This window comes from Capricornis sumatraensis, chromosome 21 (genome assembly GCF_032405125.1).
Source record: "Capricornis sumatraensis isolate serow.1 chromosome 21, serow.2, whole genome shotgun sequence".
Lineage (NCBI taxonomy): Eukaryota > Metazoa > Chordata > Mammalia > Artiodactyla > Bovidae > Capricornis > Capricornis sumatraensis.
Window position 1 is genome coordinate 58,665,724 of NC_091089.1, and position 26,209 is coordinate 58,691,932.

The 26,209-nt window shown below is 37.9% G+C and overlaps 1 protein-coding gene across 1 annotated transcript in view; it reads left to right on the top strand.

Annotated features, from left to right (window-relative positions):
* Window positions 1–26,209, top strand: part of WDR7 (WD repeat domain 7) — a 352,576-nt gene that overhangs the window by 107,982 nt on the left and 218,385 nt on the right. Inside the window, exons 17-19 of the mRNA XM_068994015.1 lie at window positions 8,166–8,264; window positions 10,575–10,693; window positions 12,746–12,869. Coding sequence (XP_068850116.1) covers window positions 8,166–8,264; window positions 10,575–10,693; window positions 12,746–12,869 — 342 coding nt within the window. The remainder of the gene's footprint in view (window positions 1–8,165; window positions 8,265–10,574; window positions 10,694–12,745; window positions 12,870–26,209) is intronic.

Consider the following 26,209-nt stretch of genomic DNA (forward strand, 5'->3'; position numbering starts at 1 on the left):
AATTTGTGTTTTTTTCTCCTTTTCTCCTTGATTAGTCTGTCTAGTAACTTAGCAGTTTTATAGTTCTTAATCAGCTTTTGGTTCTTCAGTTTTTATTGTTTTTCTCTTTTTTATTTCATTTGTTTTTGCTTTGCTTGCTATGCGTTCATTTCTTTTGCTTTAAATTTGCTTGTAATTTTTAGTTTAAGTAGAGCCTGAGGTTGTTGATACAGAGCTTTTCTTCTTTTCTGAAGTAGGCGGTCAGCACTGTTCATTGAGCCCCAAGCACAACTTTAGATGCGTTGCACATATTTTGGTATGTTTTCCTTTTAAGTTTTCTTTTTTTTTTCGCTTTTACCCATGGGTAATTTATGGTTCAAACGCATCAATTCTTCAGCGCTCAGCCTTCCTCAAAGTCCAACTCTCACATCCATACATGACTACTGGAAAAACCAGAGCCTTGACTAAACGAACCTTAGTGGGCAAAGCAATATCTCTGCTTTTGAATATGCTATCTAGGTTGGTCATAACTTTTCTTACAAGGAGTAAGCGTCTTTTAATTTCATGGCTGCAGTCACCATCTGCAGTGATTTTAGAGCCCAAAAAAATAAAGTCTGACACTGTTTCCACTGTTTCCCCGTCTATTTCCCATGAAGTGATGGGACCGATGCCATGATTTTCTGAATGTTGAGCTTTAAGCCAACTTTTTCACTCTCCTCTTTCACTTTCACTGTGGTGTTGGAGAAGACTCTTGAGAGTCCGTTGGACTGCAAGGAGATCCAACCAGTCCATTCTGAAGGAGATCAGCCCTGGGATTTCTTTGGAAGGAATGATGCTAAAGCTGAAACTCCAGTACTTTGGCCACCTCATGCGAAGAGTTGACTCATTGGAAAAGACTCTGATGCTGGGAGGGATTGGGGGCAGGAGGAGAAGGGGGACGACAGAGGATGAGATGGCTGGATGGCATCACTGACTCCATGGACGTGAGTCTGAGTGAACTCCGGGAGTTGGTGATGGACAGGGAGGCCTGGCGTGCTGCAGTTCATGGGGTCGCAAAGAGTCGAACATGACTGAGCGACTGAACTGAACTGAACTGAATTTATTGTTAAATTTATGAACACTCAGAAAACGAAGATCATGGCATCTGTTCCCGTCACTTCATGGGAAATAGATGGGGAAACAGTGGAAACAGTGTCAGACTTTATTTTCGGGGGCTCCAAAATCACTGCAGATGGTGACTGCAGCCATGAAATTAAAAGACGCTTACTCCTTGGAAGAAAAGTTATGACCAACCTAGATAGCATATTCAAAAGCAGAGACATTACTTTGCCAACAAAGGTCCATCTAGTCAAGGCTCTGATTTTTCCAGTGGTTATGAATGAATGTGAGAGTTGGACTGTGAAGAAAGCTGAGCACCGAAGAATTGATGCTTTTGAACTGTGGTGTTGGAGAAGACTCTTGAGAGTCCTTTGGACTGCAAGGAGATCCAACCAGTCCATTCTGAAGGAGATCAGCCCTGGGATTTCTTTGGAAGGAATGATGCTAAAGCTGAAACTCCAGTACTTTGGCCACCTCATGTGAAGAGTTGACTCATTGGAAAAGACCCTGATGCTGGGAGGGATTGGGGGCAGGAGGAGAAGGGGACGACAGAGGATGAGATGGCTGGATGGCATCATGGACTCAATGGACGTGAGTCTAAGTGAACTCCGGGAGTTGGTGATGGACAGGGAGGCCTGGCGTGCTGCAATTCATGGGGTCGCAAAGAGTTGGACACGACTGAGCGACTGAACTGAACTGAACTGAACTGATGAACATTACATTTGGGAACTTTCCAAAGATCTTTCTGCTCTTGACTGCTAATTTATGGTCAGATAACTTACTTTTGTATGGTCTGAATTCTTTGAATATTAAGGTTTGTTTCATGGCCCTAATTATGGTCTTTCTTGGTCAGTATACTGCATGTACTTCAGAGTACTGTGTGTTCTGCTCTGCTGGGTGGAGTGTTTCGTAAAAATGTCAGGTCACGTTGTTTGAGAGTGTTCAAGTGGAGCATACGTTAGCTGATGTTTCTGTCTGCTTGGCTCTGTTCTTCAGATGAGGTATTGAAGTCTGAGGCAGTTGTGCCTTTGTTTATTCCTCCTTGCGTTTCTATCAGGTCTTGCTTGATATATTTTGAAGCTCTCTTTATTGGGTGCATAAACGTGTCAAATTGTTACTTCTTTTGATTAATGATGCATTTTATGTACTTCTCCGCATTGTGGTATTGAATTTACCCACCCGGATAGAATGAGGATTTTAAAGTTGGAATGCTTTCATGTTGCTCCTCTCAGAAAAGTCTTGAGTTTGGAGAGAAGAACTAAAGTTTTGTGAAGAAGATACTAAAAATTGTCTTTTTTACAGCATTTACTTAAGATGATTGATTTAGAAATTTCCATTTGGAGTAGCACAGATGAGTTGTCTTATAAGGTGAATGGAGGTTAACAATCTGTACTGAAACTTGCATCGTAAAATACTTTAGGATGGCATTATAAAACTCACTTTCTATTTGGAAATTGAAATGTAATATTTCTTTAATAAATATTTGTTAGGCACTTTTTTTCCCAAACAACTCTATTTGGTGTATAGAGAGATTAGTCTGATGTATCTTGTCTTGAATAGTTTGTGTCCCTCTGGAAGACAACCCACAAACATAAATAACCAATATATATTACAAAGTGGTGGTAGAGATAAAGGGCTTTGATTCTTTGACTGCTCTGCAGCAGAGTTTTATATAGTCTCATCATTCTACTCTGACTCCTTTCACTTTGGTTTTCTTTTAAACATGTTTCCTCTTTCCTTATGTCCCCCCACTACCCACCGACTCCTCCTGTAGCCACACTGACTCACACTGTTTTTTCAAGTTGGATTGCAAACAGGAATATGCTTCTTTTTTATAAAATGTTACTTTATGTTGCTTAATACTTGTTCAGCTCCAAAATAATCTATATGGAATAAAGGGAATTTGGGTCTGAGAATAAAGATGATATAAAGAGTTTTGCTGACCTAATTTCTCATAAACAGTATCAGGGTATGCCATGGGCAAATAATTTCTTCACAAAAAGTTTATTTTGTCTAGCAGTTTGCTTGTTAATTCAGTGTTTTCCAATAATTAACATTTACTGACAGTCATGTACTTTTTGATGTAGTATTTATTAGATACTTGGTTTTGCAGTTTATAAAACATCTCACTTGAGAAAGGGATCAGAGATGTCAAACAACTGAATTTTTGTTCAGGGTCCCACCTTCCTGAATCTGCCCATGGGTTTAGGCTTCTCTGTGTTCTGACACATTGTGCTTCTCTTTATCAACTCAATAATCTCTTGGCAAAAGTCTTTGGTCTTCGTCTCTAGTGCTTATCTCGATTGTGACCCTTTCTTTATGTTAGTAGTTACATCTCTACTCAAGGGTAGGGGTAGAGGCAAGTCTAGGTAACGTAAAGGTTTAAAGTTATGCTCAGACTTCCCTGGTTGCTCAGTGTTAAAAGAATCTAACTTACAATTCAGGGATCGACATGGGGTTGATCCCTGGTCCAGGAAGATTCCAGATAAGCCCACATGCTGCAACTAAGACCTGATGCAGCCAAATAAATTAAAAAGCTAAAACAAACAAAATGATTTAAAGTTATGGTACATTGTTTGCAATTTTATTTTTCAGAAGTGCATTCACTTTAGGTTTTCTAAACTTGGAACAGGTAGCTGTTGTTTAGTTATAATCAGTAGTTACCATCCTTTTCTAGCATCTGCAGCAAAAACCTTGGAGTAAATATCGTATATTAGGCTAACGAACTGACCTGTGAAACCCTTAAAACTTGGTGTTTAAACCTATGTACCTTTAAAAAAAGTGCTGCAGCTACAGTTTAATTGCAGAAACTCTTAATTTGGGTCTGCTTTGGAAAGTCAGAGGTCAGGGACATTTTTTCTTTTTTGTTCAATGATTTATCTATCATAAGTACCTCACATAGTGGCTGGTACATAAAAAGGGTTCAGTAAATATTTGTTGAATGAATGAATCTGTAGATACCTACTCCTTGTGCTTTTAGAGTCAATGTGTCAGTCACTGGGAGCTGAGGCTATAAGGGCTGACACAAGATCCCCACCTTCGAGGAGCTTATATGTGGTGGAGGAGATCTACATACATGATTTTAGTTGACTGCTTATTTGCTTTTCCTCCAGACTCTGACTACTTTGAGAGCAACATCTTGGTCTAATCTTTCTAAGTTTTTTGTAAGCTTAGCCCAGTACCTGGCATGGGATAAGCGCTGATTACATTAATCCAATGAAAAGATTTTAATAGCCTTCATATATCTAATTCAAGTTAGTGTTTACATTATAATTTTTTCTTTCACTGTAATGAACTCTCTCTGCTTGGTTTCTTTCTGTCTTGCTCATTTATTTATTTTGGATGTTAGTAATGGAGGAGACCTTTTACAGAAGGTTGTCTTGTTTTGTTTTTGACTCTGGTTGAAGTCGTATGCCAACGTAAAAGTACCCCTCCGTCTGAACTTACTCCCATTCTGATGTAATCCAGTGGTGATCTAGAGGCTAAGCAGCGTCACTGTATGTTTCAGACATTATCAGCACTTTTGTATTTTGCCTTGATGCGTGTCTGTCTGAGTACCATCTTGGGTTAGTTACTCATTCCGCTTTAGGTCCTTATCCTTTCTACTGCCTGGAGCTTTCTGTTCCCTTGGAGCCTTCAGCTATTTGTGCTCTCGTACAGTGTTTTAAGACTATCCTTTTTTTTTTTTTTCTTATGGTGTTTGATTAATGATTTATCCTAATGCTTCATGTTGATTTAAAAGATGACGGGAACTCCTGTCTGCCGAAGATAAAAGTGTAGACATAAGAGTTTATAAAAAGGCAGATGTTGCTCTAAGATCTCTATATTAGATAGCATACCCACTATGGAAGGCCTTTCTATTAAGTACGTGGTAATTGACTCTATTTTCTCATTTCTAATTTTTTCATGTTTTCTTCTGGCTTCCCAGGTGGCTCAGTGGTAAAACATGGGTTCAGTCCCTGGGTTGGGAGGATCCCCTGGAGGAGGAAATGGCAACCCACTCCGGTATTCTTGCCTGGGAAATCCCATGGACAGAGGAGCCTGGTGGACTACAGTCCATGGGGTCGCGAAAGATCTGGACACGACTTAGTGACTAAGCACCAAGAGCAGAATGTTTTCTTCGCTTCTTCTCAAAGCTTCATGATTCTCAGGCAGCACTGCTTTAGATAAAGTGATTTACTGTTAAATAATTTTCTTTGTAATTTTAGTGTTTAGCTTTGGAAACTTTCTTTTTTCTCATTGCATGTGGTTTTCTGCACCTTCTCCGTTTTCTTTTCATTCTCCTTCTGAAAATCGTCCTGAGAGGGCTGTTTATGCCCATCTGCTGGCGGGTAATGAGATTTGGAGCAACATACAGAGAGCACTCGCTGCCCAAAGCGTGTCCACTTTCTCTCCTACGTAGACTTTTAATACCACAATGGCGGTTGGGAAAGAGGGAGCTTAGATTTAGATTTCAAACAAAGACTCGAGTGGACCTGTTGAGAAACAGAAACCGTGGCTGTTGGCATAGTGAATACTTCCGTACACGCTGTGTAAAGGGCGCGCCCAGCCTGCGTGTGCACATGCGTGTTGTCACGCGCTTCCCTTCATCTGTCTTTTCACGTGAGAGTAAGCGCTTGTGAAGAGGCTCTTAGCTGCAACAAGACTTAACTTTCCCAGGCAAAAAGAGAGAACTCGTGTCAGTTCTGTTGCCATTTTCAGGCTGTGCTGTGACTTTTCTCCTTGTGTTTTACTGGTCCTTAATAAGAGAAGCAAACTGGTAGTTGACAGGGCAGCTTTTCCAAGAAATTAATTGCTTGCTTATGTTTTATGGTGCAAAATTTTGATATTCAGTGCCATACATAACTTATTCAAGTTTATTATATGTCGTTAAATCTTGAGCTTTTTATTGTGGTAGTGGTACTTATTTATTCTAATTTCTGTTGCTGGTTTTTCTATATGTGAACAGTTTTAAAAGCCCTAATAGAGTTTAATTTCAATATTCTCAGTGAATTGTGAAAACAGTTCTAGATTCTGTAGTTTCAGTTATGAGGTAGTCTGAATAGAGTATTTTTTGATGATGATGCAGAGATTTTTAAAGCATAGTAATTCTGATTCCTTGATTTCTATTACAGTTGCTTTTTAATTTTCAGTGTCCACAGAATTTATTAAAGGAAAGTGTAAATGGCTTTCTCTATATGCAGTATCACTTAAACAGGACTCCAAAATTATCATACTCAGAGCATTTGTTTATTTCTCTTATTAAAAGTAAAGTTATATACATTGAGCATTATTCTGTTAAGATATATTCTAGCAGTTTTGCCAGTAGCATTTCTAGTTTCCTTTAGACTTGTGATTTAGGGAAAACATTCTAGTTTAATCCCACTTCTTATTTGACCTAGCTAGGGGAATGATCACTCAGTCCTAAACTTTGGTTTATTTGTATTGAATTTTCTCACCTTCCCATTCCAGTGTCCTTTCAGAATTAATGATAAAGTCAGATAAAGTTAATACAGTCTTTTCAGGGATAACAATTATTTCTCCTTTATTTAAAGTGTGATTATTGAAAAGCCTCATCTATTGGAAACCACCAGAGGAACTTGCTCAACAATTTTGGTGGCATGAAAGCTAACACCTAGAAATTACTCCTTGCTGCCAAAGACTTACCAGCTTTTTGCATGGGGAAGTGAATAATTTGTAGGCCATAATTACTGAATTTGTAATTGCTTTTAAAAAAGAAAAACTATTCAGTAGAATATATAGAAATATTGGGGATTTCCTTCCAAGATTAAAATGGAATTCATAGGTTTTATTGAAGGTGGATTCTTGACCAGCTGAGCCACAGGGAAGCCCTATGAAATATACAATTGAGAGTAATTCTAGTCCTTTCATAAGCATGAATGATAAGATAGTTGGAATTTCATAAGGAATAGAAAACATCTATTATAATAAAAATAATTTCCCAGATAAAACTTTCGTGTATGCAACAGGGACTTCCTGGGGCGTGTAGAGTTGGATTTTCTGCTTTTATTGCTGCTCACATGCTTTGATTCTCCTGTTTACCTCACACGTGCCTGATTGACATTATGATGCATTCGTGTGGAAATTATGAAAAGTTGTTTTCATGCAGCTGTCCTGTAGTTACAAAAGAACTTCACTGCATGAAAAGCAAACATATCATTCAGCAGACAATGTGTAATCTGTTCAGGAGCCCAAACCTATTGCTGTTCAATGACAGAAGAAAGGAGAGGGATTAATTTGAAGATGCTTGTGCATGACATATGGTAATTTCTCCATAGGAAGGAAGTGTCAAATGGTGACCTCTAAATCTTAACATTGACCTCCAGTTGTAGAATGTGTGTGCCATACGGTCCTTTTGCTTTTCATGTGATAATTTAAGCTGAACCTTTTCCTGGTAGCGTAACTTTTTTGGGGTGGGTAGGGGTTGTTTCATCTATTCTATAAAGACGATAACATTTTAGAATAAAAAGCATTCATATCATATTTTTTAAACTCTGAAGAGTGGAGCTATGTTAGGAGTCTTCCAATAAGAGTTAGGCATATTTGACTTAAAATTGCTATAGTTTACAAGTTGGTATCATTTAAATTGAGTTTTTACATATTAAGTGTAGAAAATTGATATGATCTCAGTGAATGTTGGTTTGAGAGATTAAAAAGTTTAGACATAGCTTTAGAAAATAAATTATTAGAAAAAATATAATTGACAATATGTAAACCAAAATAAATTTTTCATTATGTGATACATTTTAAAAATTGAATTACATTTTTGACGATTCTTAATATGTCTGTCGTCATTTTCTCTTGTAGCCTTAGTTATTTTAAAACTGTTTTTTGTATTAGGTGACACATCATTCAACTATAAATAGCTTTTGGTTTGAATTACGCTGATTGCTATTCAATAAAATATATGATTTTACTGCCATGATCTTTAATAATCATACCTTTCTGTTTAAAACATCATTTTTCAGTTCTACATTTATTATATTTTGCCCACTTTGTTTTTCATTCTTCACTAATACTGAGCTTTTTTCCAGAAGCCGTTGTGTCTCAATTCTCTCCTCTTTATTTCTTCTGTTTTCCTCTGCAAGTGGCTGCACCTGTCGTTTCCGCTCGGTCTGAGGCTGATCAGTCTGGCTCTGACCCTGCTTCCACTCCTGCTTTACATACCTGTTTCTTAGTAAATGAAGGTATTCTCTCTCAACTTTCTAACAACTTTCTTCCAATTCTATGCTTTATTCTAATATGACATGTCCTTTTTACCGAGTTTATACATTCATCTGCTTTGTTATGTATGAGATCCTAAGTTTCCATTTTCTAACTTGTTTCGCTAATGCCAATAAGGGTCTGTTATAGAAAGGTAATGTGATTCCTGGCTGGTAGAAGCTGTGTTTCCTGTAATCTAGAGTGCTGTTAAAGAAGTGCAAAGATGCTAATCTTTGATATGAAGTTAGGCATGAAGAAGGGGATTGGTCTCCATGCTGGGGTTTGCCCTGTGGTGTCTGGTGTTAGAGCTAATTATTTTACTTTCCTTGTATTATTACTCAGTGCCCGACAGACTTTGTTCTCTGTACACAGCATGTGCCCTGGTTAGAGGGGAAAGAAAGTATTTTTGGAGCTCTGAGAATGTGAATGTAATCCACAAACATTTATTCCCCAAGAGCCATGGAGGATCGTGTCTACTAATTGGAAGCTTGGTGGAATTTGTGAGCTCTGAGTTATATCCTCTCTCTTCATTCTGGGCTCAATCTTCACCAGTTTGTATGATATAAAAATGAATAAATTTACAGAATCTCATATGTAACCCAGGATGATTCTGACTCTTCAGTAAAAGCAATAATAGTAAAAGCAATAATACTAGTCTATTCAAACGGAAGGAAAGATACAGTATCTACAAGGTACAGAATCCGTGTTCTAAGTACCATTTCTTTGGGAAGAAAGCTTGGAAACTTAAAAGTAGAACTCTTTTTTTGTTGTTGTTTGTTTTGTTTCCCCATCATAGACCTGTACTAAGGTTGCATGTGAAGGCTGGATTTTAGCAACAATAATTAGGGCCATATTTGTTAAGCTGTTGTAAAAGGTAGAGACTTGTTAATTCAAAAATAAGCTACTGACTTTGGACCATGGTGAGAATCATCTTCATATTAAAGTTTGGTTCATCAATATACTTCATAGCTTCATGAGATATTAAACTTAGAAGCTTAGGTAGCTATTTTTTTATATATATACCTATGTATGCATATGTGTGTATATATATTCCTCTGTTGAAAATAAATTGTAATCTAAAATGTATGTGTTTATCACCTTTAATTAATATAAGTATATACTCTCAGTTGTTGAGAATTTCCTTACAGAAAGGATTCATGTTTACATAGGTGCCTTCCCACCTCCCCCCGATCCTGTCTCTTTCTTGCATTTTTCACCCCCTTTTTAACAATCCCAATAATCATTTTGAATTTTATGGCTTTTGTTGTTGCAGTTTAAGAATACTATAGCTTAGATTATTTCAAAATGCTGATTTGCTAAAATTCTATATTTACAGGTAACTCTCCTTGTAATATGGGCACCTTTAAAATAGGGTGGAAATGATTGTTTGAGAATGTCTGGATACTAGTACTTTTAAATACGGTAGTAGTTTCCATTGTTTCTTGTGTCAATTTCCATATTATAGAATAGAATTTTGGAAAAAATGACTTTTATTCCCATAGGTTAGTGTTGATGATACTTAAAATTTTATAAATTTTAGATTAAGTTTTTATCTTGGAGGATATAGGAATTCATTTTTTCCTCTCAAAATTGGTGTTACTTACTTCAGTTACCACTGTGGCTAAACTTCTGTTTCATTTTGTAAGAAAAGGGATCAATAAGTACCTTAACTAAAGACCTTCTGACAGAGAAGGGAAGACATCTCTGTTGACTGAAAGGATGGTAGCACCAGATGGCCAGACCTTAAGTGACACGAACCTGTCTGTGGCTGTCTGTGTGAATGCCCTTTTAACTGTCTGTAGGTTCAGAACTAGAGCTCTAGCTCAGCTCTAACCCTGAACATAATGTCTTATTTTAGAGAGGCTGTTTACAAAGGTGTTTTCCTTGTGGAGTTTGTATACACTTTGGAGAAGGCAATGGCACCCCACTCCAGTACTCTTGCCTGGAAAATCCCATGGATGGAGGAGCCGGGTGGGCTACAGTCCATGGGCTCGCTAAGAGTCGGGCACGACTGAGCGACTTCACTTTCACTATTTACTTTACTTACCGTGGAAATTTATTTATTTATTTATTTTTAAACTTTGAGAGTTCTTAGAGCTGTAATTAGAGATGACATAGATTTAAAGGTGAGATGCATTTGTTATGTCTTTGCACAAAATATCTAATAATAAATTGAAATCATAACATAATTGAGCAGGTCTGCCCTTTTTGGTTTAGGTTTGGTATACTTGCATATAGAAAAATATGTGAACTAGGAAATATGCAAGTGTTTGTAATTGGTTACATTTTAACAGGATGGAGTCAGTTGGCTGCCATGCATTGCGTTATGCTGCCAGATCTGCTGGGATTGGACAAGTTCAGGCCCCCGCTTCTAGAGATGCTGGCTCGGAGATGGCAAGATCGATGCTTGGAGGTAATGTTGCGGTGATATGGATAGAAAACGAAAACATTTAAAAGGCACTGGACAAGTATAAATTTGAAGCAAAAATGTTGTTTATCTAGCTTCTTGTCACCTGTTTGTTATGTGATAGAAAATATGGATCCAGTGATTCTAAAAAGGAATGTTTCAGTTTGTCTATTTGTTTCCTTTTTTTTAATCCAGTGAATATTTGATAAAACTTTTATATACTTGTGGAACAATTTCTTAAGTATTGATTTCTATATAGATCATACACATATATGCACACAGACACTACATATAATCCACCTCTCCACAAATCACAGTTTCAGGTATTAATAGAATCACATCCATCAAATTCTAAGTGAATAACCACAGTCCAGTGGAAGGTCCTGTGTTAGAAGGGGAAGGTCTCTGAAATTAGAAGAGACCTGGGTTTAAGTATCAGTTCTGCCAATTATTAACTTTGTGACCCTGGGCGATTTACTTAACCTATTTGAAGCTCATTTGTAAAGTAGGGATAATAATCTATTCCTCACGGGATTGCTGTCAGGATCAAATAAGATAATGCAAGTAGAACAGTTAAGGACAGAGCTTGACACATGGGTAGGAGCTCAGTAAATGGTAGCTGTTACTTTGTATTAATAGACTTATATGATATTAGATATGGCTCAGAATATAATATCACCAGAGACTTGGAAATGTTTTCTGGGGATTTTGCTTCTTATAGCATTTGAGTATAGCTATAGCAGTTCATGCCAGTCAGGACTTTTGTCTCTTTCCTGATCTCTGTTCCCTCACCTCCAAGCAGAATTGCAGCATGCTGAAATTTTCAGTTTTGCATTTAAATGGTGTTTGAATTCACTTCTGAAGTTAGTTATAATGAAAACAGATTTTTATTTTAATTCTTACCAGACCCTACTGAGTTATCTTTTCAGTTGTGAATAGTTAATGAGTTGATTGGTACATAACCTGGCAGTTGCCTGGTGTCACTGAACCGATGCCTGTGACACTTTGGCCAAAATAAAGCAAAACTAAAGTCAAACTGTGAAGTAAAAGTGTTTGCCACATTGAAAGAAAAATTCAGATAATACAACTTTGAAAAATAGTTTCCTTTTATAGAGCTAATGCCATTTCACAGGAATTTATTTCCTTGCTTTTTAAAAGCATATTGTTTAAGCCTGTCTTAGGTATATGTGAATTGTGTGAAACATACATGTTTGTTTGTGTAAACAATACCTATTTAGCATTATAATAGAAATCCAACAGAGAGTTGTGTGAAACATACATGTTTGTTTGTGTAAATAGTACCTATTTAGCATTATAATAGAAAGAAATCCACTAGACAAGGTTACATTTCTTCAACAGTTAATATTTCTAACTGATTTTTTTAAACAATGTTTATATGAAAATTAAAAAAATTGAAAATGCCAAATTAAAAGTACAAGAATATTTTTGTGCAAGCTTCGGAAAATGAAGTTTTAAGACAAAACTAATTAAGTGTTCAAACATTGTTCTATTAATGTTAAGGTATTTCCCCACTCCAGTATTCTTGCCTGGAAAATCCCATGGACGGAGAAGCCTGGCAGGCTTTTCACTTCCATGCATTAGAGAAGGAAATGGCAACCCACTCCAGTGTTCTTGACTGGAGAATTCTAGGGACGGGAGCTTGGTGGGCTGCCCTCTATGAGGTCGCACAGAGTCAGACACGACTGAAGTGACTTAGCAGTAGCATTTTTTTTTAACTTTTTATTTTTTGATGATATATAGCCAGTTAACAATGTTGTCATAGTTTCATGTACAGCAAAGGGACTCAGCCTCACGTATACATATATCCTGTGTTAAAAGCGTATTTAAGTGAGATAATTAATTGAAATATCTTTGATTTGCTTGATTCCAATTTATTCTACTTTATTAGCACTACAACACACTTCAGTGTAGTGTTTCCCATGTAAATAAATGCGGTTTGTGTATTTTCTAGCTTTCTTTCATTATGAACTTGCTAATGTTGACACACCTCACCCGCTGATCTGCTTCCTTTTTTTGCACTTGGGTCTGTGGTTTTAGGTCAGAGAAGCTGCACAAGCCCTGCTTCTAGCTGAACTGAGAAGAATTGAGCAGGCGGGACGGAAGGAGGCCATTGATACCTGGGCTCCTTACTTACCTCAGTACATGGACCACGTCATATCACGTAAGAGCTCACGCTTTGCTGCAGAGCTATTCTTGTATGTGTAGGGAGGTACCAAGACTCACAATTCTGCTTGCTACTACCTCAACAAAAGTAAATCATGGACCTTCAGGTGAAAACAGGGATCCTCAAGTTCTGCTCATTCATTTTCTGAATCCTTAAAGTTTGGAGTTTTTTTTTTTTTTTTTTAGCGAAAAATTATGTAAATACAGAAATATTCACCAACAGACTGACCCCTTATAAAGTTAATCCTTAATTGAAAATTCTACCCTGTTTAACACTAGCATCTATTTCTGCCCATTTTATTATAATAATTGTGGATACCAGCTTGTTAGATATTGATCTGATAGTATGCAAGTGCAAATACGAGGCAGATCCTTTCTAAGTAGAAGCTGAAATTGTGAATGCTTAAGAATCATCTGGTAGATTTAGACCAGTGTTCTATGGGAAAAGAGAAAATTAGCAAGGATTTTGACTGAAAATTCTTTCAAAAGAGTATAATATTAATGGATTAGGAAAGGTCTTGGGAAAAATTGTTGAAATTCTGAAATAGTTTTTGTAAAATTTTTGCAGTCAGACTTCCCTGGTGGCCCCGTGGTAAGGACTCCACCTTGCAAAGCAGGGAATGCTGGTTCAATCCCTGGTACAAGAAGATTGCACATGTCGTGGGGCAACTAAGCCAAGAGCCTCATTGTGTGGCTAACACCTGACAAACCAAATAAATAAATGAATATTTAAAAAAAAAACAACATTGCAATCATGCTGCTAGGTCAAAAGTGCACTGAAGAAAAGTTATAGTGGGCTATGATAATTTTTTTCTTATTAGGAAAGTATCCTTCATCCTCAGCTCATCATTTAATCCATTCTTTATTCTCCTAAAGAAGAATTCAGCATTAAAATGTTTAACCTGTTATATTGTGTATAAGATAAAATAGATCAGTTTCACTTTTTTTTTTTTTAATGACAAAGTCTCAATGAAATTTTGAAAAAAGCTTTTTTACTGTGAAAATTTGTCCTGGGCTTCAGGTGCTTTCCTTTTAAGTGGCCTTTTGTCAATACCAGTTATTGTTGATGAGATACTCATTGTACATGTCAGGACAGATAGTATATGATTGTATAAGACAGACAGTAAAAACAGAATTTGAAAAGGATTGTAATTGTTATATCTGGTGTAACTCTACCAGATGTTTGCCAGTGGTGACTATACTGGTTGATTAAGTGTGTGAGCTTGGACACTTGACCCTTTTCTGCCTCAATTTTGTCACAGATTAAATGAAGATGATATAGTAAGACTTTATGGGATAATTTGAGTATGTAATGAGTGTATCTTGGATAAGCACAGGGAACTGTACCTAAGCCATTATAAGCTCTATATTTTTGTTAAATACATTTATAATCTATAAAAGTACAAATATATACCTCATATATAACCAGAACGTCACACATGAACAACTCTTGTTAAATTCTTTAATCTTTTATTTTATTTACATAAATGATACAGACTTTTTACTGAGAGAGTGTTGATTTTTATTGGCTTACTGGGAATTTTTCTGTCTTAAGAAAAAGAAATTAAGTAAAAATCCCAGGGCCTTTAAGCAATGGACTCTATATAATGTATTAGCTTTAAAGTTCTTATTTAAATATGTATAGGTTAAAAACCTATAGAATATTTAAAAAATTGGGATGAAAGCAGTCTGGCACAGTGCTCTTTGTTCAGTAATTTATAGCTATTAACTTATAATATTCCAGAAAATAGAATTATCTCTTCAGCTCATCATAAACCATATTGAATATAAGATCCTGAAATTTAAGGACAAACTGTGAATATAGTACTGTAAAGTAGATTGAAGGTGAAACTAAATGGCAAATTGCTAGAGATTCTTTGAAAGGGAGAACAATATAGAAATGAGGAAATATTGAGAAACATTTTCAAGAAATCTATTTATAATAGACTAATATGGAATGGGAGATGGATTACAGACGAATAACGAAATGGGAAGCTGTTATAGAAGGCGGTATGGGGCCCAGACCTAAATGCAGATAGGGTAGGAATAAAAGGCAATTCTAACCCTTAATTACAGACTGCATATAAGTCTAAGAAAAACATTAGAGGCTAGTACAGGCTCATGACCGTTTGGCTAGAGAAATGCCATTAGCAGTGGTGGTGGACGCTGTTTTATTTTATCTTTCCTGGAGAGAAGAGAGTGGTTCCAGTCATTGTTTAATACACACAAGCTAGATTGTTCTTGTGTCAAATTTAAACCTTTCCATTTATGTAAATAAAAGACCTTGGTACTCAGTAACATTATTTAGGAGTACTTTATAAATTAACTGAATGCTGACTTACTTAAAACTTTAATATTATCATTTACTGTACAGTTGTATTTTTAGTGGAAGAATAAACATGCATTCTACATGTAACTAAAGCATCTCACACTTACAACTCCTGCTATAGTAATCTATTCTGGAACTTTTACATTGACTGAGTGTAAAATTAGTTTCAGTTTGCTTTCCCGAGAGCTTTCTATTTTAATAAAAGGATTTCAAGCTAAAGGAGTGGGGATTCTGAACGTGTGAAAGGAGAAGAAAGCATACAACAAATGAGGAATGGCCACACAGGGCTGTTGAGCAGATTTGCTGTCCGAAGGGATCAAAAGGTTACGGAGCCAGCTGGTGGACAGCCCACACCTGCCATAAACGTGCTCGTGGTGAAATTGCTTCTGCCATTGTCATTAATGTGTGAGGAAATGATGGTTGTGGCAAGTTACAGCGGAAAGCAGTCTTTTCGAAACCTAAAACCTCTTTCCAGCATAGAAATCTATTTAATCACTAAAGTAGATAAAATGTTAAGCAATACATCTGGTAAATATACCACACATCAAATATTTTCTTATAATTGAATCAGCCAAGCATTCAAACATATGCAATAATGGCCTAAGCAATTTTGGCAGCTTCTAAGTTATGACTGAGCTTGGTCATAATTTGGAGTTACGATAGCTAAAGAGTCCCTCTCTGTTAGATATTTGTCTGAAACTCAGGAACTGCTTTTAGCTGAAGAGCGGAAGGTTACCCTGGGCTGATGGACACTGATGCCCTTCCTTTTAGAGATCTGGAGTCCAGGGCTAGTCACTTCAAGTGGGAAGGAACTTGTTCTGACTCCGCACTCAGTAGATGATTGAGTTGTGGCTTAGATGACAGCTCAGCTCGACTGGTCATCACTGACTGGGGTCTTCTGGAGTTTTATTTAGGTACATTCGGCAATAAGAGCCTTTTGCAGGTTTGTCTGAGAGTCTGAGGAAAGCAGTGGGCCAGAAGCCAGTTTCTTAGAACTGCCGAGGGTAGTGAAGGAGGAACGTCTGCAAAGCGTGCAGCGCAGCACGCCGTACCTGCGCGTTGCTGCCCCTTCCTTTCCTGGTATCGGTAGAGTTTTGTTCTCATTGGCACCACCTCAGAACTCACTCTTAATTCATATTGCCCTGGGGTTCTGGATGGGAGACTGGGAGTCACTGGGGAGGAAAAAGGAAAAAAGTGCTCTGCCTTAACTGAAAATCCAGTTCACAAGTTTCTATAAAATCCAAGTCCTAATTGAGTGACAGGAGAATGTTGCTTCTGATAATGGAGCTGTGTTTTGAACCTATTAGGGAACATTTTATCCCATACAGCAATGCAAGCAGGGTATAACCTTCTAAAATGCTGTTTTTAAAAAATGATATTTATTTATTTGTTGTTTATTTATTTTTGACTGTCCTGGGTCTCCGTCGCTGAGGGCTTTTTCTCTAGTTGTGGAGAGCGGGGACTGCTCTCGTTGAGGTGGGCGGGCTTCTCATCACAGAGGCTTCTTGTCGCAGAGGCTTCTCGTCGCAGAGGCTTCTTGTTGGGGGGTGTGGGTCCTAGGCGCGTGGGCTTCGGTAGTTGTGGCTCTTGGGCTTGAGGTCCAGGCTCAGTAGTTGTGACCGGGCTTCGTTGCTTCTCCACCTGTGGAATGTTCCTGGACCAGGGATTGAACCCATGTCCCCTGCATTGGCAGGTGGATTCTTTACCATTGAACCACCCGGGGAGCCCCGTGTGTAAACTTTTGATACCTACTTTCTGATGGAAAAATAGAGGATGAGTGCACTATGATTCTTACTTTGGTAACGGGACCAGAAATAGAAATACTGCATATATTTTTGTGATAGTAATGTAAATATTGCAAGTATTAATATTTTTTGAGTTATCACTCTTCTCTCTTTCTTTTTTAAAGTGTTTCGAAACACCTAAAAAAATTCTGCTAATTATTCTTACTAAGGACAGATTTCTGTTATTTTGTGAAACTGTTATATTATGATGCAGGTGAAGATAAAATGGTACGAATTGTCTCAGATTTATTTTGAAGGGAAAATATCTTGTCACATCTAATTTTATGTATTTCTTATTTGTGACATTCTACATGTAGCATTCTGATAACTGACTTTTATTTTTCATGAGGTCAAGCACCTGCTAGTTTATGAAATACACCCACACTTGCCCTTCGTTCGGGCAGTGACTGCTCTGGGGTAAATGCTGATGGTTCCTGATCTCCTTTGGCCTATGAAGCAGGCTGACCTTACAGGGTATAAGGTCACAAGTGTAATTATTTCTCGTCCGTTGTGTTCTGCTTACTCACCGTGGCTCATCACTTCTTTTAATTTCAGGAACATTAGACATAAAAGTTACAACCATTATATAAATCAAAATCTTTTCCAAAGAGGGTGCTATTGTAATTTTATGCAGTTATGGCCGATGTAGTATTAATTTGCAAATTTATCATCTCAAATATTGATAGAAGGATGTGTAACACATCGTGCTTAATATGTATTGATGTCACCAGAAAGAACAATCCTTTGTTCTTATTGAGTCCCTGCCTTTTTAGCTTCCTTTTGTGTTAAGGTTACCAGGGTTAGGCTCGTCTTTTTATCCCCCTTGGAAACAGAATAGGATTTCTTTGTTCAATGAAAGACACTCCTAGTAAATGTTTGGGGTTTGACTGTCAACAAGCCACACTCTAGTACCTATTTTTACCTGGAATTGCAGTCACGTTTCTGATGATTATAAAGTAGTGGTCATTCTGAGCACAAATGTGGATGGACCATCAATATACAAGAAGGTAAGATGAAACCATATATTACAGAGGTACTGGAAAACTCTATTGTAGCTAGAAAAATAATTTAAATATTAGTGCATTCTCTGGTAGGCAGATATTTTCAGGGTTTGCTGGTGGGGAAAGAATGGGGAAAAGGATAGGGATGGGTTTGCTAAATATGATTTAAATGAATCTCTCCACCCCTCCCCTGCCCCTGCTGCTGCTGCTAAGTCGCTTTAGTCGTGTCCGACTCTGTGTGACCCCATAGACGGCAGCCCACCAGGCTCCCCCATCCCTGGGATTCTCCAGGCAAGAACACTGGAGTGGGTTGCCATTTCCATTCCTTCTGTTTGCTTTATGTCTTAGCTGTTTAGAATTCTCTAAGAGTCTTCTTAGGAATGATTTCTAGATAACTGAAGGTTTCAAAATCACTAGATGCTCAGATTCTGAAAAAAGAAAAAAATTAACTGTTTGTGATGAAATACTTTAAAATGTGTTTGGCTTAGTGAACATTTTCTTGGTAGCCAGGATTATTGTTTTGGCCCAGGTTGTAAAATGATCACCATTTGCTTATTGAAGAGAGTGGACTTACCTGAACATAAGCACCCAGACTGCTATGCCTTTTGCATTTGGTATTCTATTTTTAAAAATATTTTTCTTTCTCCTCTTTTGATTGTCTAGTAATTGGTACCCGGTTTTATTACTATTGTGCTGTTTTTATCTCACCCCTAGTAGCTTTACCATTTCCAGAGTTCTGAGGTGTACAGAATCCAGGTTACCAAACTTACTTCAGCTCAATTTAGAATAAGAGTAAACTGCCTGAGAATAAGGTCTCTCTGATGAACCCCTCCCCCCAAGTTTTAGTGTGAGTACTTTGTGGGGTCTCCCACCCAGGGAGTGGGGTCTCACTTTCTGCCCACTAGACTGCTTTCTCAGGTCTTCTGTGCCATTCTCCATATACTGTCTTTTGGGGAAATATAGTCTAATTAAAACCGGGGAAAGATAGGGGAAATCATTTGGTTGTTCATGAAGAAGTAATAATTCTAAAAAGACCCCTTTTGTAATTAATGTGTGTTTTGTAAATCAGCTGAAACTGAAGCATGAGCTTTCCTGAGTTGGAAATGATTGCACGTTGTGATTAGAAAGGGAGAGTAGTAATTATGCCTAAGTGATGTGCATGAAAGGTACTTCATGTTCGGTGGGAATTCCTGTATTGTGAGGCAGAGAGGGTTTGTCTTAAGACAAACTGTATTACGCACAGTGCCGTGTGGTTGTAAGGTGGCTCTGTGCAGTGGGTTCAGTGAGACCTGAGGGATTTGTTTCTCTTTCTTCTTCCAGAGTGCCAGAGCTGTTGAGCTTAATTTTAAGTACTTTAGACTGATCATGTATTTAACAGCATTAAACTGTTCTCCTTATCTATATTTGGCTACTCACCAAAGAGAATAACAGAGAAATTTCTTCTTAATTGGTCACAGCTATACAGGATAATCCTTTCATTTCTTATGACTCGAGTTCTTTGACTTAATATTTAAATTTAAATATTACTATTTAATATTTTGGGTGATTTTCCTACATCATTTGAACACATTTTGGAAATTGGAGTAGTAAAGTGGTAAATTAAAAATGAAAGCATTGTTGGATCGACTGGTTATTTAGACGTTACTGCTGAAGCAATAAGCAATAAACAGAAAACTCTGTTACTGAGTAAGGCTGGGGTTAGGCACGCCATGGGATGAAGCTTGGTCAAGTCCTCTGTAAAAGAGGCTCCTACAGTGTAGCCAGCAGTCTGGGTTCAGGCTGTCAGTAGGAGCCTGGTGACAGTTAATAAGTATGTTAAATGTAGAACGAAACAGGGAGTGGAGCAGACGGAAATTCAGGGATTTGTTCCTTGGTGGACAGTGAGGAAGTCAGGGAATTCCATCCAGCCTAGGGCTCCTTGCCTCCTTCCTTCTCAAATATTCCGGACAGGGAATCCTGGTTATCCACTGGCTTCTGTGGAAAAGCGTCCAGAGTGGAAAGGATTTGAAATAACTTTAGCCATTTTCTCATGTCCCTCCTTTTCCTCTTTGAGCAGTCTCCGGTTCTTCCTCCCTTCAGGACAGTTCTGCTGGAGTTGTAGTCAGTGGTAAGGCCCTTACGAGGTACAGCTGCCTTTCTTTGAGAAGTTTGTATACTTCCTACCTGTTTTAAGAAGTTGAAGGTCCTTAAGCCTGTGCAGATGATTTGTAAAAGAAAAACTCAGCCAACCAGTGACACACTGTTGTACCAAAGCAGTGTTGAAATGGAAATGCCTCCTATACCTTGAGCGGAGGTTCTGGTGGCCTTTGCTGTAATAAATGACCTAATCTTAGTTGTTCTGAAGAGTATGATATTGATTTGTGCCATTAGTCTCTTGCTGATTTGCTGAAGAACAAAATTGTGTAATGCTAATGGAAATAAAGTCCTTTACAAAACACTGCACATGAATCCTGGAGCATGTCTTTGTAATAGAACAAGTGTCTAGTAAGTTTTTGAGTATGAATTTTCTTTATTCTAGTTCAGCTTTTTCAGTACAGATACTTAGAGTCCTGCGTAACTTGCTTTTACGGGGCAAACAGCTGAATTGGTGATTTTGTGATGTTTTAAATCTTAAGATACTGAATACGGATGAACAGATCCAACCTGGATGGGATGTGAGATGTTTACACTTTTACAACATATTTCTAATTTTATTATCACTTTATATTGACTAGATATTATGTATAATTACATTGTTTCTATTATTTTAGGTCAAAGCCTTGCTATGATCCTTATGAGACAGAGTAGATCTTATAGTTTGGAAGGAAAACAGTGAAGTTATTATAAGAAAATCATATGAACCTATTTTACCTGTAATATTTATATTGTAATGGCAAATGGTCGATTTTGTTCTAGTGTTGTTTGTAAATTCTGGAATTAAAATGATCAAATTATGCTAAAATATTTTTTGCCTAATTCTCTCTCCTTCCTGTTCTCTGCTTTTTTGGGGAAGAATGGTATTTTATTTTTCTTGGTAATATTGTCCCAATTAGTACATATTACTGTCTTTTTATTAAGTAGATTTTGATACAATAAGTATATTAAATGTGTTCTAATATTTATAAACGGTTTCACTGTGCATGACATTTGCAGACTTGGTTAATATTTTAGCACCTCTAGTACATAGACATAAAGAAAAAAATTTGTTTTATTGGTTTGAGCACCCGAATTGACCCCAGCAAGATTGAGATTGATCTGGTTTCTTCCAGCCTGTTAAATGCCAATCCAGTCATCTGTAACAGTACTTAGTATTTTTGTAATTTTTCTATACATATTTTCTGTGTTTATTCTGTGAAACTTACCCATCACTTGAAGAGATTGTCCTTGCTGGATTTAGAGATGAAAGCAACCACCTACTTTATTGCTTTTTGTTTTAAAAAATTGTTTCTGCAGTTCTTGTCAGTGCTATAACCATTCTTATCAAAGGCCTTTGCATTTCACTAGGAAAGGATGATGAGACAGACTTATATTTGAAATGTGTACGTGGACTAAACAACACTCCGCTTTGGGGAAGAAAATGTAGGAGGAAGGATGGGTCTCACTGAATATTCCCTGATTTTTTAAGAAATGTGTTTAAACTACATCCCTCTGATAATTAAACATCATTAAACAAGTATTAAACAAGTTCTGGCATAGTTTGTGGCTACAGAGACAGAAATTGTGGCCCGTTTTTGAGGTATTTTTCCATCTCAGGCGTGAAGTGCAGAAGGCTTTTTCTTTACTCTTTAATGGATGGCTGGCAGGTCTTACTCAGATTTTATTTTGTTGTTTCATTTTGTTTTGATTTTCGCTTCCTTTTTTTCTCCTAAAGCAAGGGTGAGTCTTCAAAACAAAGAATACCAGAGTCAGAGGAGCTAAACTGGGAGTTAGCCTCTGAAGCTGGGTGATGGGTAGAGGAGTAGGCATTTATAGTCTTAATCTAAAGCGTCAGGGTGCTTTTCTTAAAGTGCTTGCATAAGGTTAAAAGTGACCACACAAGCTCGGGTGTAACCTATTTTAAGGTATGATTGGGGTTCTGAGACCATCCCAAGCTCTCCCATATAGAGTTTGGATGGGCACTTGGAACCAGAAGGCTTTCCTGTCCCATTTCATCACTGTCCACTTCTCTGAAGAAGAGATTCAAGCGTAGTATTCTCGAAGGGTGAAAGGAGAGGCAGTCGGGGTGAGTTTCAGAAAGTAATTCTCCAGACATTACTCCCTTCTCAACTAAGAATCTGTATCCATTCACTGTGTACTTTCCAACCAGATGACACTAATTAGGGGCAAAAAAATACTGTTTTTTTTTTTTTTTTTTCCAAAGGATCTTTCTTAATGAATAGTAACAAATTTACTGAACCCAGTTGTTGGTTGGGAAGGCCAATGGAAAGAGGGGTGTCAGAAGGTCTGGCTAACTCTTCCTGCTTCATCACATTATCCATGACCCCAGAGAGACACCGCTAAGCTTCTGCACATATTTATTTCACAGTTGCTCTTTATGTAAAAGAAGAGAAATGAACAAGTCTGGTTTTTTTTTTAATACTTATATTTTAATACTTTTATTTATCTGTTCATTTGTGGCCGCCCTGGGTCTTTGTTGCTGCACGAGCTTTTCTCTACTTGTGGAGAGTGAGGGCTCCTCTCTGGTTGCAGTGCCTGGGCCTCTCATTGCAGTGGCTTCTCTTGTTGTGGAGCACAGGCTCTGGGTGTGCAGGCTTCAGCGCTTGCAGCGTGGGGCTCATTAGTTGCAGTTCCCAGGCTTTACGGCACAGGCTTAGTATTTGTGGAGCATGGGCTTAGTTGCTCCTCGACATGTGAGATCTTCTGGACCAGGGATCGAACCTGTGTCTCCTGGATTGGCAGGTGGATTCTTTACCACTGAGCCACCAAGGAAGCCCCCAAGTCTGTGCTTTTTAAACCTTTTTGGTAGTAAACTTATGTGTGAAATCTTAACCAGAGTCGCAAAATATAAAACATTAAAAAAATCAAATAGTTTCTTTATGCAGGTTTCAATCTGTGTGTGTGTGTGAAAAATTATTATGTGTGCACTGAAACTCTCATGCTCTTTTGTCTTATGAGATTCACAGTCAAAAATTGGTTAACTGTTCTCCACTGCCTCTTGCTCTAACCAGTGATTGCCTTCTCAGTTCAGTTCAGTCTCAGTCGTGTCCGACTCTTTGCGACCCCATGGACTGCAGCACGCCAGGCCTCCCTGTCCTTCATCAACTCCCAAAGTTTAGTCAAACTCATGTTCATTGAGTCGGTGGTGCCATCCAACCATCTCATCCTCTGTCATCCCCTTCTCCTCCTGCCCTCAATCTTTCCCAGCATCAGTCTTTTCAAATGAGTCAGCTCTTTGCATCAGGTGGCCAAAGTATTGGAGTTTCAGCTTCAACATCAGTCCTTCCAGTCCAGGACTGATTTCCTTTAGGATGGACTGGTTGGATCTCCTTGCGGTCCAAGGGACTCTCAAGAGTCCCTCCTCACCCCTCCTCTATCCCATTTCCCACACGCAGTGATTCTGGGCAGAATTACAAACTTTCCCTTGACAAACAGAAATTCCAAAAATTTGTTATCATACATAACAACTTTTAGTTTCTGTATAACTCTTATGGTCCTGAATGGCAATCTGAAATAGTCTGTACCTCTCCAGCAAATGAGTGTTCTTAATAGAGCTTCACAATAGCTAGAGTGCTGCGGAGTATGTGCTTTAAACATGTCTGAAATGCACCTCATTCTGTCCGCTCCTCCTTTTTTTAAATTGGCTGTGCAGTGTTCATTGTGTGGGTGGACGATGTTTTCTTCAACAAGTTTCCTAGCAGTGGACACTTGGGTTTCCAGTGTTTGATAGTATGGACAGGGCCGCAGTAAATAGACTTGTGCAGATGTCTTTTCATTCTTTGATAGTGTATCTTGGATACATTCCAGGACGTGAGATTGCTGAGTCCAAGGATAAATGTACGCTTACTCTTTTGTTAGATATTGCCAAGTTCTTGGCCATAGAGGTTGTACCATTTTGCATTCTCAACAATGATTGTGTTTGATGGCTGGTTTCTCTCTATCATTTCCAAAAGAGTATTTTGTCATGCTTTTGGGATGTTTTGACTCTGATAAGTGAGAATGAAATGTCCTTATTGTCTTATTTTGTATTTTTATTATTAAGAATGAGTTTAGCATCTTTTCATATAAGTAAGTGTCTTGTATTTCTTTTAAAGTATTGATTCATATCTCTGGTTCACTTTTAAATGAGATTGCTTGATTAAACCTTTATGGTTTATGGTTCAAGTATTTCCTGGTTTGTTATTTTTTCTTTTAACCTTTTTTTAATGGTGTTTTTTTTTTTCCCCTCACAACCCAATTTATTGACCGTTTCTCATATTGTTTCAGGATTTTGTGTCAGAATTATGGGAGTTTTCCTTGCTATTGGAATCCCCCATATCATTTCCAGCTTTTCCTATACAGGTTACTTGAAAGTGGTCCTCTGTGAGTATATGACGGTTAGTCGCTCAGTGGTGTCCAACTCTTTGTGACCCCATGGACTGCAGCCCCCGAGGGGTTTCAATGGGAGAATATCTGTCTTCTCCATCTTCACTTAAAGATTTCTTTATTATCCCACCATCTCACTCTCCCTTCTCCCTGTTCAGGTGGTCTTGTAACTCTGGGAAAGTAAGTTTAGTTATGCTTCATTTAAAAATGAAGTACCACTGAATCACACATATGTATCTACTGATTATGTATGTTCATTCAAGACTATTGATTTTAAAGTCATCCTTTTTACAACAACTCAGCTAGTTTAAAAAGATTTCTACATTGGTAATGTGGGGGTTTTACTTGAAATATGCTAATTTTTCTAAAATTGCAGTTTCTACCAAAAACACTTGCTAGTATTTTGCTTCTAAAAATGAGATACAATTATAACTTACTCTTTTCCTCCCTCGGGTTCGACAGCTGTTTATTTAGGGCTGAACATAACTGTGGGCTTCGCAGGTGGCTCAGTGGTAAAAAATCTGCCTGCCAACGCAGGAGATGTGAGTTCGATCCCTGGGACAGGAAGATCCCCTGGAAAAGGAAATGGCAACCTTCTCCAATATTCTTGCCTGGGAAATGCCATGAACAGAGAAGCCTGGTAGGCTGCAGTCCATGGGGTCTTGAAAGAGTCAGACATGGCTTAGTGACTACACAACAATAACAAATACAGCTGTGGGCCCTGGGGTGTGTGATGATGCATGGAGCTTGTTGTCTCTGTTAGGAAGGCAGGTAATCAAATGAACATTAATACAGTGTGGTAAGGGCTGTTATAGACAGAATTTAGAAGTATGGAAGTGCCCAGTCCCCCAGAGCAATGACATGTCAACAGCTGGAAGAGAATCACAGTAAGAGGAAATGACAGGGGCTTAATGTCAAAGATGTGTATTCAGAAGGTGATATTAAAGCTTTTTTAAAGGCTGGAGCAATTCAAACTATATGAATTCATTTTAATTTTATATCAATTTATGTTTCTCTTTATGCACTGTAAGTAAATAAGGATAAATGGAACAGAATGACAATGTCTTAATTAAATTTCGTTGAGACCACATGTTTGTGGTCTTTATGTCAGGTATTTTGGTTCTACTTCCTTATTCAAGCTAGAATCAACATTACTGGGAGCAATATCAATAACCTCAGATATGCAGATGACACCACCCTTATGACAGAAAGTGAAAAGGAACTAAAAAGCCTCTTGATGAAAGTGAAAGAGGAGAGTGAAAAAGTTGTCTTAAAACTCAACATTCAGAGAAGTAAGATCATGGCATCTGGTCCCATCACTTCATGGCAAATAGGTGGGGAAACAGTGGAAACAGTGAGAGGCTTTATTTTTATGGGCTCCAGAATCACTGCAGTTGGTGACTACAGCTATGAAATTAAAACATGCATGCTCCTTGGGAGAAAAGCTATGACCAACCTAGACAGCATATTAAAAAGCAGAGACATTATTTGCCAACAAAGATCTGTCTAGTCAAGGCTATGGTTTTTCCAGTAGTCATATATGGATGTGAAAGTTGGACTATAAAGAAAGCTGAGCGCCGAAGAATTGATGCTTTTTAACTGTGGTGTAAGACTCTTGAGAGTCCCTTAAACTGCAAGGAGATCCAACCAGTCTATCCTAAAGGAAATCAGTCCTGAATATTCATTGGAAGGACTGATGCTGAAGCTGAAATTCCAATACTTT